Raw genomic sequence first — 16,524 nt, 5'->3', positions numbered from 1 at the left:
TGGCAATTCTGCGAGGAAAAGAGCGTAAAAACAGATCGAATTTCCGCAACCCCACCGAAGTCCGTTATCCCTATAAATTCTAAACCAAAATTATGCGAAATCCTGGTCAAAAAAATTGAAAGCTCCAAAATATGCTGCAAGTTCTTTTTGAAAGTCACAAGCACGTTGGTTTGGCTGTGAACATCCATCGAAAGCCTCCAGAAAAAGCAGTTTTCTCTCTTTTCTGCAATATTCCGCGGGATTTTCTGAAATCTGCGGACACTACTGGATTCTGCGGAAATTCTGCAATCCGCGGAATCGCGGAATTCACGGGGGACAGTACATTGTACATGTCGCAAGACCCAGACATAATCACCAACAGTGACCATGAATGAGCAGCACGAGGAGCGAGTTTCCAGCGATATAGGCAGTCAGTCGCTGGTGACCATTTGCTGGGTCGATAGCCATCACCACGCACAAGCAAGAAAACCAAACAGGATGAATACCATGCTAGAGGACAAAAACTGGAAATGCTCAAGTTCGGTTAACATGTCAACACACAAATGAAAAAGAAACCAAAAAGATTAAACTCCAACACTTGAAATTATGCCTGCTTAGGTTGGGTTATGGTTCAACACCAGCTGTAGTACTGCGAAAAGTACTGAACGGAATGAGAAAGTAAAGGCCGCTGCTCGAAGTTTAGTCAAGCCAGTAAGCTATGTCTGAAACCTGTGTGCCGCTACCAAAGCAACACAATAGCAAAACGCAACAAAGTTGCAGGCCGATCTCAATCCGCTGCTGCTCCACAAAAGGCGGCGGGAGCTCCCCCGCACTGGACAGAATGTCCGGCCCACGCAGTTCGTTTGATAAACAGCTGGCAGTGACCAGTGATTGTAGCACGTGGCAGATATTGACAGCATGCTGCTGCAGCCCTATCGGCACAGTTTTGACACTAGTACAATGTATACACACAACCTTGCCAGCCAAATCAGGCATGCTACAGCACGTATTCTATCACCGTGCCGTTTAAAGCTCAGTTTCCAAGACACCACAAGTATCGACGAGTACTGTGGTTGATGGGTCACCACTGCGAGAACCCAGCTTCTCAATGGATCTGACCACGTCCATTCCCTCAACAACTGTGCCAAAGACAACATGCTTTCCATCCAACCATGGGGTCTTCTCCGTTGTGATGAAAAACTGTGAGCCATTCGTGTTGGGCCCAGCATTGGCCATACTCAACATACCCTCACTCGTGTGTTTCAGAGTGAAGTTCTCGTCGGCAAACTTCGTTCCATAGATGGACTTGCCACCAGTGCCGTTGCGGTTGGTGAAGTCTCCACCCTGGCACATGAATCCTGGAATGATGCGATGAAAGGGACTACCTTTGTAGCCGAATCCTGGCTCACCAGTACACAGGGCACGGAAATTGTCTGCAGTTTTTGGCACAACGTCATTCCTCAATTCCATCACAATGCGACCAACGCTTTTTCCACCAGCGGTCATATCGAAGAAACATTTCGTTCGGGCAGCCATTGTGTCTGCAGTTTAGAGAAGGCTAGACTTCAGCAAGCTTCAAAAAGGCAATTGTAGTCTACAAACCATTAGCATTTGACTTCAATAATAAAATGTGGAGCATGGAGGTGTTGCATAACAGGCTTTTGCCATGCACCGCAACTCAAGATTGCGCAAGTAAAAAGGCCAGAACTCGTGCAGCGCGTGACCTTGTGCACGTGACTCATTCAGACGACTCGATCGGGCGTCGCGGCCCTCGCGGCGACCGTCAAGCCACGGCGTCGAGAAATGTGTAGCCTAGCCTGCTTCTCCGCCGGCGCGGATCTAGTTTTGTAGTTAGCGCGCCTGCACTGAGCTTTGACACGCGTTTGACACCTGTTTGAAGGGTTGGTGGCATAGCAACGTGGGTGACGCGCGCAACTCGAAACAACTGCGCTCGGACATCAGCGCAGCTTGAACATACCAGCTTGATAATGACTTTCGGATCGCTGGGAGAGTTTTTCAAAAACAAAGACTTCTTTTGACTTGATTCCCCTTTTTGTCTCTTGTTCAGCACTTTTGCCAGTATCATCCAAGTAGTGGAAGGGGTGGAATATTTATAGGCATCGACAAACATAGTTATAATCATACTTGACCGCCTTCGTGAAACTAGCACAAACCAAGCTCTGTAGTAACCTTTTATTAGTTGATCTCGACAAGTTTCGAAGCGCCTATTAGCCTGCTTGAGAGTGAAATGGCTGCGGTGAATGTCCTCCACACGGCCGTTTCTACGGGTAACGTCAGCAGACATGACATGATAGAATGGATCAACACGACTCTGGGATTGCAGTACACCAAAGTCGAGCAGATGTGTTCCGGTAAGTTACGGTTGAACAGTTGTTTGTCACTGTATTGTGCACTTGAGCACACTTTGTCAAAATGTTTTCCAATTTTGACAATTTTAATTCCACTATTTCTTCACATCACAGCTGGAAATGGAAATATTTATACAGTCTAGTCGTAGCGCAGTAAAACTTCAAATTATCGTCGGGTTTCCATGCTCTTACATTGTATCACTAGCTTCAAAACATCTGCGAAGGCATTCTGACTTACGAATATCCATGCAAATATGCTGTTGTATCACCAGTCTGGGTAGCCCAAGCAAGGGCGAGGGCTGCTCATTCGGGTATGGAAAATATGGTAAAATATGTGCATGACGTAGTGTACATTCATACGTCAGGACAGCATTGTGTTGTCGTGGGTGTGGAGGACACATGGCATGAGTTCAGCCGCTGCTCAGTGTCTGTTAGTGGATTACTGCAGCTACCACTAGGAGGATGGGCACTAGACTCTGTCCCTCCAGAAACTTGCGGAGACATTTCGGAAATATCGCGGAAAAAGTTGCGAGGTAAAATGCCACAAATTGCGGGGAATATTGCAGATTTTGCCAAATATTGCGGGATTATTGTGGTAAAATTGCGGAAAGGCCGATTTTGGTACTTGTGTAACCCTCTCTGAAAGGCTACAGAGTATCTCAACACACAAAGACACAAAGAATCGGAACCCAGGAAATTACTCTCGCCATGACGAGTAAAACCAAACTCTCTCTCCTGCCTTCAGCAAGAAGCGCGGGAAGACCAAAGGAAAAGGGTGTCACGTGTGGGGCTAGGTTCCCGCCACGGCAGCGATATCACGAGACAGCCTACGTCACTACTTGTACAAGGGTCTACACCTCCCCCTCCTTTGAAAGGCCATGACCTCATGGCCGGAGGTGGAAAAAAAAGTATACTTATAAACAGCAATGCCTCGAAAAGTGAGTTAGGGTATGTAAAGAAAACGATGAGAAAAGTTGCATGCGGCAATGGGGTATACATGTAATCTCATTCAAACACGGAACACGGTCCGAAAACATGGAGAGATTAAAAAAAAGGTAAGTATTGAAGTGGGGCGGGCGCTGCCGCCTCAGAAACTATCGCTGCGTAATACTGGGGTGGGCTACGGCGATCGGCACATGTTACGTGCAAAAACATGAGTAGAAAATCAAGGCATGCAAAAGGAAAGATTCGCAAAGCAGAACAGCAGGTAGGAATGACAAGTGCAGTCATCGAGTCAGAGTACCTGTCCTCCCGTCTACGTGATCAGACGGTCAGTTGAGTACCACACACGGTGCGACTGTGGCGGGGGTAGGCGAACATCACCAGCTGTGAACTGGACGCCTGGTGTGTACTGGGGACAGGGACCAGCGTTGACAGTTGGCACCGGAGCAGGGTTGGGTGCCGGAACAGGAACGGTCGGTTGAGGTTGAGGGCCGTGGAACGGCTTCAGGCGATCGACATGGACTATGTGTGACTTCTGGTCGGAGCACCCCTGAATTTCCAAGACCACGTCATCCAGGAGACGGGCAACACGGTACGGGCCTTTCCACGGCCGGTGGAACTTGCTGCACTGACCAACTTTCACAGCCGGGTTGTGGAGGAGAACCAGATCGTCCGGCTTGAACGGGTTGGCACGACTACGAACATCATAGGCTGTCTTCTGGCGTTTCTGAGCCTTGGCACCGCACTCACGAGCAAGTTCATAGGCATGTTGGAGGGTTGGGTACGAGTACGGAGCCAACCGGCGGATGGCTTCGCAGTAATCGCTTAACGGCTCCCCAGGGCGTTGGCGACGACCCTGCAGCTCAGCCCGATACATGTCGGCTTGCTGGGGCGCATTGAACCGCTGCTCCATGAGCTGCAGCAACTGCGGAAGGGGGCCCTGGCGCACATTGGCATCCAGACTGTGGTAGTAGGAGAGAGCAGCTCCAGACAGATACAGACCAAGGTATGCGACCTGGTGTTGGGGCGTCCAATTGTTCACTTGGGACACAGTCTCGAATTGGAGGAGCCATGATGGCCAGTCACTGTCACGCGCCCCTTTGAACTTGTCCGGCGTGGCCCAGGCACGGACTGGCGCAACCGGCGGAGCTGGTTGCTGGGCACCCGGTGCAGGAACAGGTTGTGCAGCCTGAGGAGCTGGTTGGACCTGCACACCCGGAGCTGCTGGCTGGGGAGCAGGAGGAGCGGCTACGGCCACAGCAACAGCTGGCTGTGGGGCGGGCTGGGCTTGAGGCTGTGGAGCCGCAGCTTGAGCAGCAGCACTTCTCAGTTGGCGTTGAGCCATGGTAGCAAAGAAAAAATCAAAACGGGACCGTGGGAACAGTTGAAATAAATTGCAAATCAGGCCGGCGAGCGGAACGGCACGTCAAACAAACTGAAACCGGCGGTGGGGAAAAGACACCGCTGCCACCAGTTGTAACCCTCTCTGAAAGGCTACAGAGTATCTCAACACACAAAGACACAAAGAATCGGAACCCAGGAAATTACTCTCGCCATGACGAGTAAAACCAAACTCTCTCTCCTGCCTTCAGCAAGAAGCGTGGGAAGACCAAAGGAAAAGGGTGTCACGTGTGGGGCTAGGTTCCCGCCACGGCAGCGATATCACGAGACAGCCTACGTCACTACTTGTACTTCAGTACAAGGGTCTACACTAGTACTGTAGTGCGGTACGATGTACGAGTCGTACAGCATAAATCATGCATGACCAAACAGAACGTGTGCTGCGCTGACTGTGTTCAACTGCCTGACAGGAGCTTGCAAGACAGCTTTCCTCCATCCTCGGACAACACTCGACGCGAGCCTTATTTTGTGACTTGTCAGCCGCTGATTTGCCCAGAAACTTCTCCTTTCTGGTGTCGATCTCACAAGTAAACTACTGACGAGCTTGAAGAACTAAACAACATCGAAGAAAGACTCGAATATCGCGGTTGCTTTTCGAAATATCGTGGTGCTTTTGAAGTGTCTGGGACAGTTTTCTACAATAACAAGGATGATTTTTCAAATATCGCGGATATCACGGACTTTTGTTCAAGTCGCGGAAAACAACGCGGCCGCGGAATCGCAAGTTCCTGGAGCGACAGACTAGTATTAGACTGTGCTCTCATATGGGTTGCTGTGTCCGATGACAATACAGCTGTAATTGAGATGCATAACCAGACACTCTGTTAGCCAAAGTGGGGGTCTCGAGACATCCATTCTTTTCAATATTATAGAGGTTCTGGAAAACGAAAATTCGAACGAAGTTTTGCGAGGGGCGTTGCGAAACTGTGTGCGAATTTTTGCATGAGCTTTGTGTTCCGCACATTTTCGTAGTTTGCACTCGCTCAAGTGCACGTACGCGGTGAACCCGTTGGCCTTGTCTCACAAAACTTCTCACGAAAGTTCATTTCGCGTTCACGTGAGCCAAAAATATCAATTTCTTACGGCCCCCGCAATGGCAAACAAGACTATTATAGTACACAGCACAGCAAGCCATGAGCAAGGGCATCTATATATGCACCGGCACAGGCATGTACGGCAAACGATTCACACATACATACACGCACGCACACACACGCACACACACACACACACACACACACACACACACACACACACAACCCCTCCCCTAAAGTGCTATTCCGCCATTGGTTAAAATTGGCTGAATCACTCACCGTACAGTGATGTAGACTGCATTCTTCCATTCTTCTACCTTAGGACACACGGCCCGTATTTCCCTTTAAAATTCCGTCTGATACACCCCCAATGTGCTCAATTAGCCACTATTGGAATGTGTTAGATTATTGGCGACTCAGTACCGTATATTCTCCATTACTAGCATAAGCACACTGCGAGCGCATTTCGGATTTTCAAAGCATTATTAGCACAGTCAGTGGAGTTCAGTGTTGTGTGCATGATATCTAGCACGTATTTCTTCTTGCTCTATATGGAGTTCTTGGTTGAACAAAATATAGATACGGTCCCATTTTTTAGCACGGGTTAGAGGGGTCTTGAAAGTATATGAGCACAGCGCTTGTAATAGAGAATATTGGTATACGGTATGAGTGCCTGCTATGAGTGTTCTGTGAAGAAATTGTATGTGCTTGTGCGAAAATGTGATTCACTGTGTGTGTGTGTGTGTGTGTGTGTGTGTGTGTGTGTGTGTGTGTGTGTGTGTGTGCGTGTTTGTGTGTGTGTGTTGGTGTGTTGGTATATTGGTGTGTTTAGGTGCGGCTTACTGTCAGTTTATGGACATGATGTTTCCAGGTTTGTGCCATTGTTGCTCTACAGTACTTTTGTAAAGTGTGTTATGCAGTGTGTGTGTGTGTGTGAGTGTGTGTGTGTGTGTGTGTGTGTGTGTGTGTGTGCATGTGACTGTATGTGTGTGTACGTGTGCAAGTGACTGTGTGTGACTGTGTGTGTGTGTACATGTGTGTGCATGTGACTGTGTGTGTGTGCGCGCGCGTGTATGTGTGTGCGCGCGCGTATGTGTGTGTGTGTGCATGTGTGTGTGTGTGCGCGTATATGTGTGTGTGTGTGTGTTATGCGGTGTGTGTGTGTGTGTGTGTGTGTGTGTGTGTGTGTGTGTGCATGTGACTGTATGTGTGTGTATGTGTGCAAGTGACTGTGTGTGTGTGTGTGCATGTGTGTGTGTGTGTGTGCATGTGACTGTGTGTATGTGCATGTGTGTGCATGTGACTGTGTGTGTGTGTGCGCGCGTATGTGTGTGTGTGCGCACGCGTATGTGTGTGTGTGTGCGCGTATATGTGTGTGTGTGTGTGTGTGTGTGTGTGTGTGTGTGTGTGTGTGTGTGTGTGTGTGTGTGTGTGTGTGTGTGTGTGATTTGGCAAATTGCACTGCTACGTGCAGGTACTGCCAACCTGGCTTATTGAATTTCTATCTTGATTTTTGCCACTCCATTACAACATACATGCTAGTTGTTGCTGGATGAGTGGTCGTGTGTGGGTGCACCACATCACCTGCCCTCATTGATTGCAAGGACATCATAATGAAGTGCTTCATCTGATCATGGACCTGCATGTAGTGTGCCAGCATTGTCCTGTATAAGCAGACATACCAAAAATATTGTTGCCGTTTTCGTACGCAGAATTTTTGGGACTAAATCGAATGCAGGACGAACAGCAGTTTGTCTAACCTTTCAATGCGTTTTGTGTTCCGCAAGTGTACCGTGAACAGCCTAGAGACTAGAGAGTACTACTGGTGCAATGTTAGCCTGCTCTAGCTGTAGACTGCACGTGGCTTTTCTCTGAATCTTGCCGTAGTAGGCTGCATGGCTGTTCTCTGAAAATTAGGAAAGCACTAATGGATTCTGTCATTGTCTTGTCTTGGCTGTTTGAAGAAAGTGGATCTATGAAAGAATGCCGTCTGTCTTGCTCTGTGCTCTCTCTCTCTCTCTCTCTCTCTCTCTCTCTCTCTTCTCACAGCATGTTTGTCATTGAAAAAGGTCAAGTTCAATGCCAAAATGGAGCATGAGTATGTTGCTAACTTCAAGATCCTGCAGACGTCGTTCAAGAAGACTGGCGTAGACAAGGTTAGGTGGCGTTGCGGACTTGTGTGGCGTTCTTGATGAGGTCTTAGTTGGTTGCATGCAGAGTCATTAGAGAGGTTCCAGGGTACGATTTTCCGTGCCAAAATCCGTATGGCCGCTACGGATTTTTTCCAGGCGCGCTCCATATGATTTTTCGGCGCGGAGAATCCGTGTGGACTGGCTTTCATACGAATCATGTTTCGTATGGAGATTTTGCGTCATCGGGTGCAGAAAGATTTTTCGCGTACAAATTTGGTACGAGAAACATCGATTTTCCGCGGGAAGTTTTGATTTCGGTGCAATTTTTCAAAAATATATAGGCATAGCGTGGGAATGTGACGTGTTTGCGATCGTAACCTATGCAATGACGGCAAACACGTAAATTCCATACCCCAGAACTTTTCACTGCTCGAAAACGACGTATAAAAAATCCGTAGCGCCTCCACGGATTTTGGCACGAAAAATCGTACTCCGGAACCTCCCTATTACATTCTAGTACTGTAGTAAGCAATTCAGCAGCATTCTTGTTGTTTTGTCTGATGCTACACTACAGATCACACCAGTGGACAGGCTTATCAAGGGTCGCTTCCAGGATAACTTTGAATACCTGCAGTGGTTTAGGAAACTCTTTGACGCCAACTACGATGGCCATGAGTATGACGCTCCTGCAGCTCGTGGAGGTCAAGGTGGCGCTGCGCCTGCAGCAGCCCCTGCTGCTGGACGCGTAAAACAGCCAGCTGTTAGTCGGCCGACCGCGGCTGCATCCAAACCAGCAGGTGTGTTTCCTGTATGGCCTGGCTACTTCTGAGCATTGCCCTGCTGCAAGTATTTGACGCAGGTTGCAGACCTGGCCAATGTCAGGTGTGAGCGTTGCCGGCGTTGGATATTGCGTCTACTCGACAAGTGCTATTTGCACCAAGAAGAAAACTTGTGTAATTACTTGTCTGTTACACTGTACCTTGTTCTTTGCAGCCAACAAGTCCCGGCCTGCCGCAGCGCCTACCACCAGCACGGCTGCGAGCACGGCAAATAGCTCTGCTGCAAGTGCAGCACACGCTGCCCAGATCGAAGAGCTCAAACAACAGGTAGGCTGCCGGGGGGTTTCTGTGGTGTCGCCATTGTGTGTTGATGAGGACGACACAGTGCAGACTTTTCTGTAGGATGGCCATGGTGTGCATGGTTCATTGATCTGCTCTGACCTATCTGTCTGTTTTTGTTGTCTTGGGGATAGACTTTCACGACAGCCAAAAGTGTGGAACCACTCTTCCCAATCAGTTTGTCCTGCCCATTTATCCTGCATGGATTCCGACCACTGCTTTTGTGCTGAAGTGCAGACCGTTGTTTTACCAATGTGCATACCACTAGCTTACTTGCCTCCATCTGCTTTGCCACAGCTTGCGACCACACAGCTGACCGTTGACAGCCTCGAGAAAGAGCGTGATTTCTACTTTAGCAAGTTGCGCGATATCGAGATTATCTGCCAAGAACCTGGCAGCGAGGACCTCGACTCAGCCAAGCAGATTTTGGCTATTTTGTATGCAACAGAGGTGAGTACTGAGTACTAGTAGTTGCACTGGCTGTGTTTGGCCCTTGCCAGGTTGCGCTCTACTCGCCACCCGTCTTCGCTGGTCTGCGGGGGCTGTATCATGACTTCTGCTGTTCTTGATGCGTGCATGTGTGTGTGTTTGTGTTCAGGATGGCTTTGCACCACCTGTGGAAGGAGGAGAAGACCTTATGACGGATGAGCAGCCACCATTCGAGGAAGAGGAACAAGAGGAATACTGAGGCTGCGTCCAATTTTCAGTTCTGGGCTGTAAACGACCCAGCTGTTGTGCTGCACAGCACGTTGAGCAATATTGCATCGTGCAACCTATGTCGATGTGACACCTACCCAATGCGCTGTTAGTTCTTGGTCAATGTCATCCCATTATGCTGGAACTTTTTTTCTCTTTTTTTGTGTGACACAGTTTTGGCAAAAAGTTTTGTGGAGATTTATTATTTTTGGTTCTTCTTATTTTTAACATTTGAATCTGAAATCCGGTACATGGTCTCTGACATGGCTCTACTTGATCTCCGTGGCATACTGATCCATCTTGTAAATTCTAAAGTTAGGAATTGGGCTAGGCGTACGTATGTGTAGCTGGTCTGATCGTTAGGGGCTCAGACAGGGCGGCGGCCTCAGTGACTTCTTCTTTTCTTCTTTATCTGTATCCTGTTGGATTTGTGCTGTTTAGACGTTGTTGTTGTTGTTGTTGTTGTTGTTTGTGCCGTTAGATAGCGACCACTTGGTAGAGTGTACTAGTATTGTGTGTTACACTGTACACTGCTATCCATGTTCAATATCTACTGTAGCCATCCAGATACCCTGCAAAGAATCCTTCTTATTTTAATTATCATTACCCGTGTGTGCACCGCACATTCGCCTACATCTTACTGTTGTAGTAGAGAGGGCCGCATTGCGTTGGCCCGGCCCGTAGCATTTCATTATACGAGAATTCTCCCGCTTCCCAGTGCACTTGCGTGGCGGAAGAAGTGCATGTGCGTTAGGCATATGCGGATAATGCCGGCAGAAAATTTGGCAGAATTCGGTACTTTTTCTGGTAAGTTTCATGCATGTTTGGTACGTGGATAAAGAAATGGAGCAGAATTCGATGAATTGCCCGCCATAAGGTTTGTATAGTTCTGCCAATTTCACTGCTTTTCGAGCAGAATCTGCCACCTTTTCGAGCATTATCCGCACACCCCTAATGTGCGTGCCAACGGTGGGCCGCGTACACTGTGTATGGCTACAATTTAAAAAGTGTTTGGTGGTTTTCTGTATACTAGCAGTTTGGACTGCAGAGTAGAATTCTTCCTCTGTGTCCGAGCACTGCTCATTTCCACAATGGCCAAAGCTTTGATTCATCCTTGCAACGAAGGCAGAGCCTCAGGGTAGGATATCTAACATAGTTTGGACTGTGCACTTGTGCCACAGAGTTGCCGTATACCGGTACATGTAAAGCATTCGTGCTGCTCATGTTGCAATGGATGAAGTTTCATTACCTGTGCACGAAACGCTCACTCTGGCCTGTCCCGTGGTTGAAGTGACATTAATTTCGGATGTTGTGCACTGAAGTACATGTACTCAATGCAAAAGTGTGCACCCTTATGTCTTGATCTACATAATATTGTTGTATTGTGGGGCATACTTGGCATACATACAAAACCAGTGAATTTATATTTCGAAGTAATTGTACAAACATGATGAGACATGAATGTTTTAAAATGTTGAACAGACCCAGCAAAAGTCAATGACTGATAAAAAAGAGTACAATCATATACTTGTACAACAAGTATGATAGGTATACAGTACTATACACGGCAGTACAGCTGAGCGTAAACCAGCTCTCATTATTTCAAACATGACGTTAGAACATTCGGTTGTGCGTATGCTCAAAGCGACCTCTAAATAGCAGAATCTATAGCTTTCGGATGTTAAAGAAGAATAGATTTGCAACTCAATACACACTTTCCAGCTTGACCGGTAGCCACGGCAGCTGCTTGCTAGATTTCCGATGCATAAATATCACACCAGCGTACATGCACGCACACACACACACACACGCGCACACACACACACAAGACGACCCTTGCATCCTTGCTGCCAACAGACAAGGTGTGGCACAAACACTGTACCAGTACTTTGAAGTACCAAAAAGGCGATCTTTAAAAAACGTACAGAACTGCTATGGACCAAATGGCTTCAACGGTGGCTAACATATAGTCCATAGAGCAGTGACAGTAGCTGGGTAACTTTGAGAAAGGGCTACCGACCTGGTCCCTGATCCATCTTGACGAGAGTGACACCGCTTTTGACTTGCAACTCTTCCATCTCCTCATTTATGGCATCTACCTTGTGTAAACTCTCCTTCAGTCGGGCGGTGTGCTGCATTACAAAGGGCCGCTTAACCCGGGCCCAGTCACAGTTTTCGCACACAATCACCATCTTGTTGTCTTCCTCAAACGAACGCCAGAACTGGGCAAAGTCCGCCTTGCAGTGTGCACACACAGGCCGGTGGGTCTGCGCTAGCCTCTCTGGATCCGGCGGGGGCAGGTTGGCCATGGCCAGTTCCACTCTTCGTACACATTCATCCATGCCAATCAAGCCAAGAATAGTCGCGGGGGCAGCAGTCGGCACGAGGGACCACGTGTACTGCGGAGGCTTGTTGGGAATGTGACCCCGCCGGATATACTGCTCCCGGTCCTCTATTAGTTGCCCCATCCGCTTTGCTACTTGGTGCCACGTGCCACCTTGAGGCGCATCAGGTGCAGATGCATTGACGGGCAGAGCATGTGCGCGCATGTCTCTTGCATCGCCAGGCCTGTACGTGGATGGTCGCTGGTTTGCATAGTCCACGCGACTGTGCGCTGCAGGCACGTGCTGATGGTGGCTCTTCGCCACTTGATTGCTTCGGCCCCTGGACAGTGAGTTTGGTGACTGGCGATGGTGGTAGGAAGGCATATCTCTGATGCTGTCGTGCTGTTGCTGTTTCAAGGAGGGTGCACCACCCATCTGGCTGCTGGTCTGGCCGTGAAGATGGTGGTCTCGCTCCATTGGTACCTGACTAGAAGGCAGTAGAGAAGGCGGTGCATCCATTGACGGCAGAGGTGCAGAGTGACTACCACTCGACTCAACACGCCGTCCTCCTGCTCTGTGTACATGCTGCAGCAGCGGCGGCGGCGGAACACAATCCATAGCTTGCTCACTGGAGAGGTCCGGTTGTGACACGGACCGTCCACGATCCGACTGTGGCAAGCGCGCATCATGTGCAGCATAGTCCATCCTCGCCGTGGGGTCGTTGTAGCGTTGGCGACTAGATGACGGTGATTGGCGATAGCGGTCATGATGGCGTGGATACGTCGTTGACTGGGATGGGTATGGTGCATGTGTGGCAGACCTAGGTTGCATTTGCTGATGATGATGATGGCGTGAAGATGATGAATACTCGTGTACTGCAGTGCTAGCTACTTTGGATGACGGTGGCGACGATTGATACGAACGCTGTGCTGTGGAAGAGCGATAAGTTGGCTGCAGCGGAGGTGGAGCCGGCTGCAACTGATCGTGGCGCTGACGCGACAACGAACCACTGGAATGGCCCCCGATTTCTTGCTGGTGTTGCTCCAACTGTCCCATCTCCTGTTGGTGTTGCTGAGACTGTGACGCTGACTTGCCGCCAGGGAAATCTTCCCGGGGATCAGTCCGCTGGCTCTGCCGCATCTGTTTCATAATCGTCAGCTTCATCTCTTCAGCAGCAAGCTGCGACTGAAGCTTGCGCACCTGCTCCATTGTCAAGCGCTTGTCCATGCTGTCACGGTCACTGAAGCCTGGCAAAACCTACAATGGATTGCACAGACATCAACCACCACATACACACATATACACACAAACACACGCACGCATGCGCACACACATACACTCAGACACACACATACACTCAGACACACATATACACTCAGACACACATATACACACAAACACACGCACGCGCGCACACACATACACTCAGACACACACACACACACACACACACACCAAAGTCACAATGGTACTGGCGCCAACGCAGCATCAGCCATGCAGCATGACTGAATTGGTGCCTTAGGCAAAGCACGGCGTGTGTTTATGCAGGGACGAGAGAGAGAGAGAGAGAGAGAGAGAGAGAGAGAGAGAGAGAGAGAGAGAGAGAGAGAGAGAGAGAGAGAGAGAGAGAGAGAGAAGATAGAGAGAGAGAGAGAGAGAGAGAGAGACAGAGAGAGACAGAGAGAGAGAGACAGAGAGAGAGAGAGAGAGACGGAGAGAGAGAAAGAGACTTAGCATGTTTTAAAACTCGTAACTGTTAGTCATGTGGCTAGACCTGTGGAGATGCTCTAGCAGTTCAACGAAAGACAGATGACAACAAGTGTGAACCACTTGTGTCCATGAATATAACTTTGCATAGCATGGCCAGGAAAATTGGACCTAGTGACTAAAATAATTGTTGCGCGGCACACTTGGCCTGCCGTCCTAGGAGTAACAAGTGCACATGACCAAGTATCAGTTGTCCGATGATAGCCTTGCAGCATGAAACTCGGAGTTGCAACGAACCTGAATGTCCTCTGCTGAGTCTACATTGAGTACTCTCTGCAGCTCGGGGATCAACGGATTTGTAACCAAGACTGTGCATATGTTGAAGTGCGAAAAACCCACCCGAGATGGTTTATAGCGTCATTTTCTGGTTGAAGTATGATTACCATATTTTCCGGGTTATAAGCTGCACTTTAAAAACCAGCAATTCACCCAAAAAAGCCGGTGCGCCTTTTGCTACGATGGTCAAATTAGGGAGAATGAAGTTGACATCAGTTATCAACCATGGTCAAATTAATGGTGATAAACGGGACAGATGTCTCAGTGTGTACTTTGTGACAAAAATCTGGCTGCGGCTTACATGTACCCTCCGGAAAATACGGCAAGTGCTTTCTATGCTTGCCATGTTGATACTGTGTAAGTTTATCAGGCTCAGGACTGATCTCTGGCTACGCGGCATGATGGCACCAGCCAAATGGCCGGGCAAGACTGGTGCAAGTCAACTTAATGAAAAAATCGAACGGCTGCGGGCCGAGATGGTTGAGTTCCACACCAGCTCTTGATGATATCAAAGGGTTTATAACCCCAAGAGTGTACACTGTGACTCTGATCTTCAAGCTACGGGTGCCAAGCGCCGTGTGCCGCCTTCCAATACGTAGTGAAATGACGATCAAGCCGCAGTGACTGGATTAGAGTTTTAACGCAGTTTAGCCGCAACAATTTCATGCGCAATACCGTCGGGTACAGCATTCGTCCCAGGATGCGCAAGGTCTCTAATCTTTATAATAATCTCATTAATGTTTACTGTGCACATGTGGGTCAGGGATAACAACAAAAAAACAATTAAAAGGTGAATGAACCGCTAGATATAGGATAAATGCATGGATTGCATGTAGACTACCAGAGAACGCTCAGTTCTGGCAAATAATACATGAATGTGCAGTGCTTCCTAGTACTGACTATGGTGTTCGACGGTTCGTGTTGAGAACGTAAATCCACGAGACGCAAAACAAATGACGAGGTTTCGTACGAATGCGAAGAATGACACCACTCCGACCAGGCCGGGTTCACTTGTACTTGTGGCATTCCTTGCGTCTACGTAATTATGCACGTGAACTCCAAGGCATCGGTAGATCTAAGGCGGGATGAAGATTGGATTAGGAATAACGTAGAATGACAGTCTGAACCCTGTACGCGTGAGGGTTCGCCATTTCAGTTTCAGGCAAGAGCGAGCACCGCGCACCCAGCAGTAGAACGGGATTTATCCACGAGCTGGACAGAGCGTAACAGACCAGTTCACTGATCCAACCGAAATGTTCACAGAGAACGTTCGTAGATCCACCAATGCCAATGGCAATGGAACAAAAAATGTTATTTTTACCCACCAGCCGGCACAGGCATGGATTGGAACACGATTACAACGGCAGTCTGCATCAAAACTCGTTCCAATCTCAGCTTCCAAAGACAGTTAGCTCACTTATGACCACGTCGACTCGCGTATAATTATTCGCATACACCTTTACTACACAACAGAAAATCATATTTCAAAACCAGCACAATAATTCTTTCGCTTACTTCCACGTCGGTAAGCTTGTTGTTGCGGCTATCGCGCTATCATCTGGAAATTAGGCCACGACGACCCAGGTCAACAAATGCGCTAGGCTATCCGCCACCGCGATGGAGAGCAGCATCGATTGATTTTCTATTCCCATTGAAAGCACAAGTCAAATCTGTGCGAATACACCTGGGACAAAAAGTCAAGAAAATAAGTCTTGTCGCTCACTTGCAAGGCGGCCTCCTTGGACCTTGATCCAAGCAATCACTGTTGCGTGAAAATGTAGATCGGGGAGTGTCTCCGAAGAGGGCCGGCTGAGGCCAGCAGGCTAGGCACTCAGACTCAGAGCTGCATGGTGGGCGCGCGCTGCGCGAGCGCGCGTGTGTGCGCCCGTACTTGTAGATCTGCGTGTATGTTCTTGAGATGAGGGTCGCGCGTTTGACAAACAAGTCGTGCAGCGTCGGCGACAGGCCGCTCACCTGAAGTGAAGCCTTGGGCTGGCTTGGGTCGGTTGGGTCTGACTTGGGATATCCCACCGATCACAGACAGAGGTGCCGAGATCTGCATGACATCAAGCACGGACTTCTGCATACTTGTTTCGGCACCGTCTACCATGGTCTACACTACACTCTACAGACTCAGTAGTAGTAGTACCAAGAGTAGTGTTCGGTGCCTCGAACCCAGGCGCATTTTGAGTGGAAACAGTTTTGTACGGGGTCCGTGGCACAATCGTACATCACTGTGCTTCTAGTTCTAGCCTTGGCAAGGTAAAATTTTAGCAGCTCAGGACGAGTTTGTTTCTTTGTTGGAAAGAGGAAATGTCTCTGCTGTTGAGACCGTAAGTCCCGTTTCCACACGACGAATTTTAGCAATGTTACGCCCTGCGCAACTTCAGGGTATCGATTTCGGCCTGTTCTGGGCCGGTCGCAACGCCGGCGACTATTCCATCGTCTTCAGCGTTGAAAAAATACGGAGTGTGTGAAATTTGGAG

At 48.8% G+C, this 16,524-nt stretch overlaps 3 protein-coding genes across 4 annotated transcripts; 1 reads left to right on the top strand and 2 right to left on the bottom strand.

The window, feature by feature from the left end:
• Window positions 1-489: 489 nt before the first annotated feature.
• Window positions 490-1,619, bottom strand: LOC135814303 (peptidyl-prolyl cis-trans isomerase-like). Its single transcript, XM_065327402.1, has one exon. The coding sequence runs from the start codon at window positions 1,513-1,515 to the stop codon at window positions 1,006-1,008; it is 510 nt and encodes a 169-aa protein (XP_065183474.1). The 5' UTR covers window positions 1,516-1,619; the 3' UTR covers window positions 490-1,005.
• A 350-nt stretch (window positions 1,620-1,969) lies between these two features.
• Window positions 1,970-10,393, top strand: LOC135814302 (microtubule-associated protein RP/EB family member 1-like). The gene is made up of 7 exons (XM_065327401.1): window positions 1,970-2,351; window positions 6,558-6,596; window positions 7,775-7,881; window positions 8,432-8,654; window positions 8,851-8,963; window positions 9,273-9,425; window positions 9,574-10,393. The coding sequence occupies exons 1-7, from the start codon at window positions 2,228-2,230 to the stop codon at window positions 9,661-9,663; spliced, it is 849 nt and encodes a 282-aa protein (XP_065183473.1). The 5' UTR covers window positions 1,970-2,227; the 3' UTR covers window positions 9,664-10,393.
• A 698-nt stretch (window positions 10,394-11,091) lies between these two features.
• On the bottom strand, window positions 11,092-15,932 carry LOC135814300 (transcriptional repressor p66-alpha-like). 2 transcript variants are annotated; one of them, XM_065327399.1, is made up of 2 exons: window positions 15,554-15,932; window positions 11,092-13,252 (listed from the first exon to the last, which is right to left on the bottom strand). In XM_065327399.1, exon 2 carries the CDS (start codon window positions 13,220-13,222, stop codon window positions 11,684-11,686), a length of 1,539 nt encoding a protein of 512 aa, XP_065183471.1. In that variant the 5' UTR covers window positions 13,223-13,252; window positions 15,554-15,932; the 3' UTR covers window positions 11,092-11,683. The 2 variants fall into 2 exon arrangements, with proteins under 2 accessions (XP_065183471.1, XP_065183472.1); XM_065327400.1 differs by lacking the exon at window positions 15,554-15,932 and adding an exon at window positions 14,102-15,503.
• Between the last annotated feature and the right edge of the window lie 592 nt (window positions 15,933-16,524).

Source organism: Sycon ciliatum, chromosome 4 (assembly GCF_964019385.1).
Source record: "Sycon ciliatum chromosome 4, ocSycCili1.1, whole genome shotgun sequence".
NCBI classification, from domain to species: Eukaryota; Metazoa; Porifera; class Calcarea; order Leucosolenida; family Sycettidae; genus Sycon; species Sycon ciliatum.
Note: the sequence above shows the minus strand (reverse complement) of the source record. Positions and strands in the feature narration are given on the sequence as shown.

What these genes read in the sequence shown, in the direction of transcription:
- LOC135814303 (XM_065327402.1), bottom strand. Translation starts at nt 1,515, where the DNA reads ATGGCTGCCCGAACGAAATGTTTCTTCGATATGACCGCTGGTGGAAAA.
- LOC135814302 (XM_065327401.1), top strand. Translation starts at nt 2,228, where the DNA reads ATGGCTGCGGTGAATGTCCTCCACACGGCCGTTTCTACGGGTAACGTC. An exon ending in TATGGACATGATGTTTCCAG is followed by an intron (nt 6,597 to 7,774) that starts GTTTGTGCCATT and finishes CTCTTCTCACAG; the next exon opens with CATGTTTGTCATTGAAAAAG. An exon ending in AGAAGACTGGCGTAGACAAG is followed by an intron (nt 7,882 to 8,431) that starts GTTAGGTGGCGT and finishes GCTACACTACAG; the next exon opens with ATCACACCAGTGGACAGGCT.
- LOC135814300 (XM_065327399.1), bottom strand. Translation starts at nt 13,222, where the DNA reads ATGGACAAGCGCTTGACAATGGAGCAGGTGCGCAAGCTTCAGTCGCAG.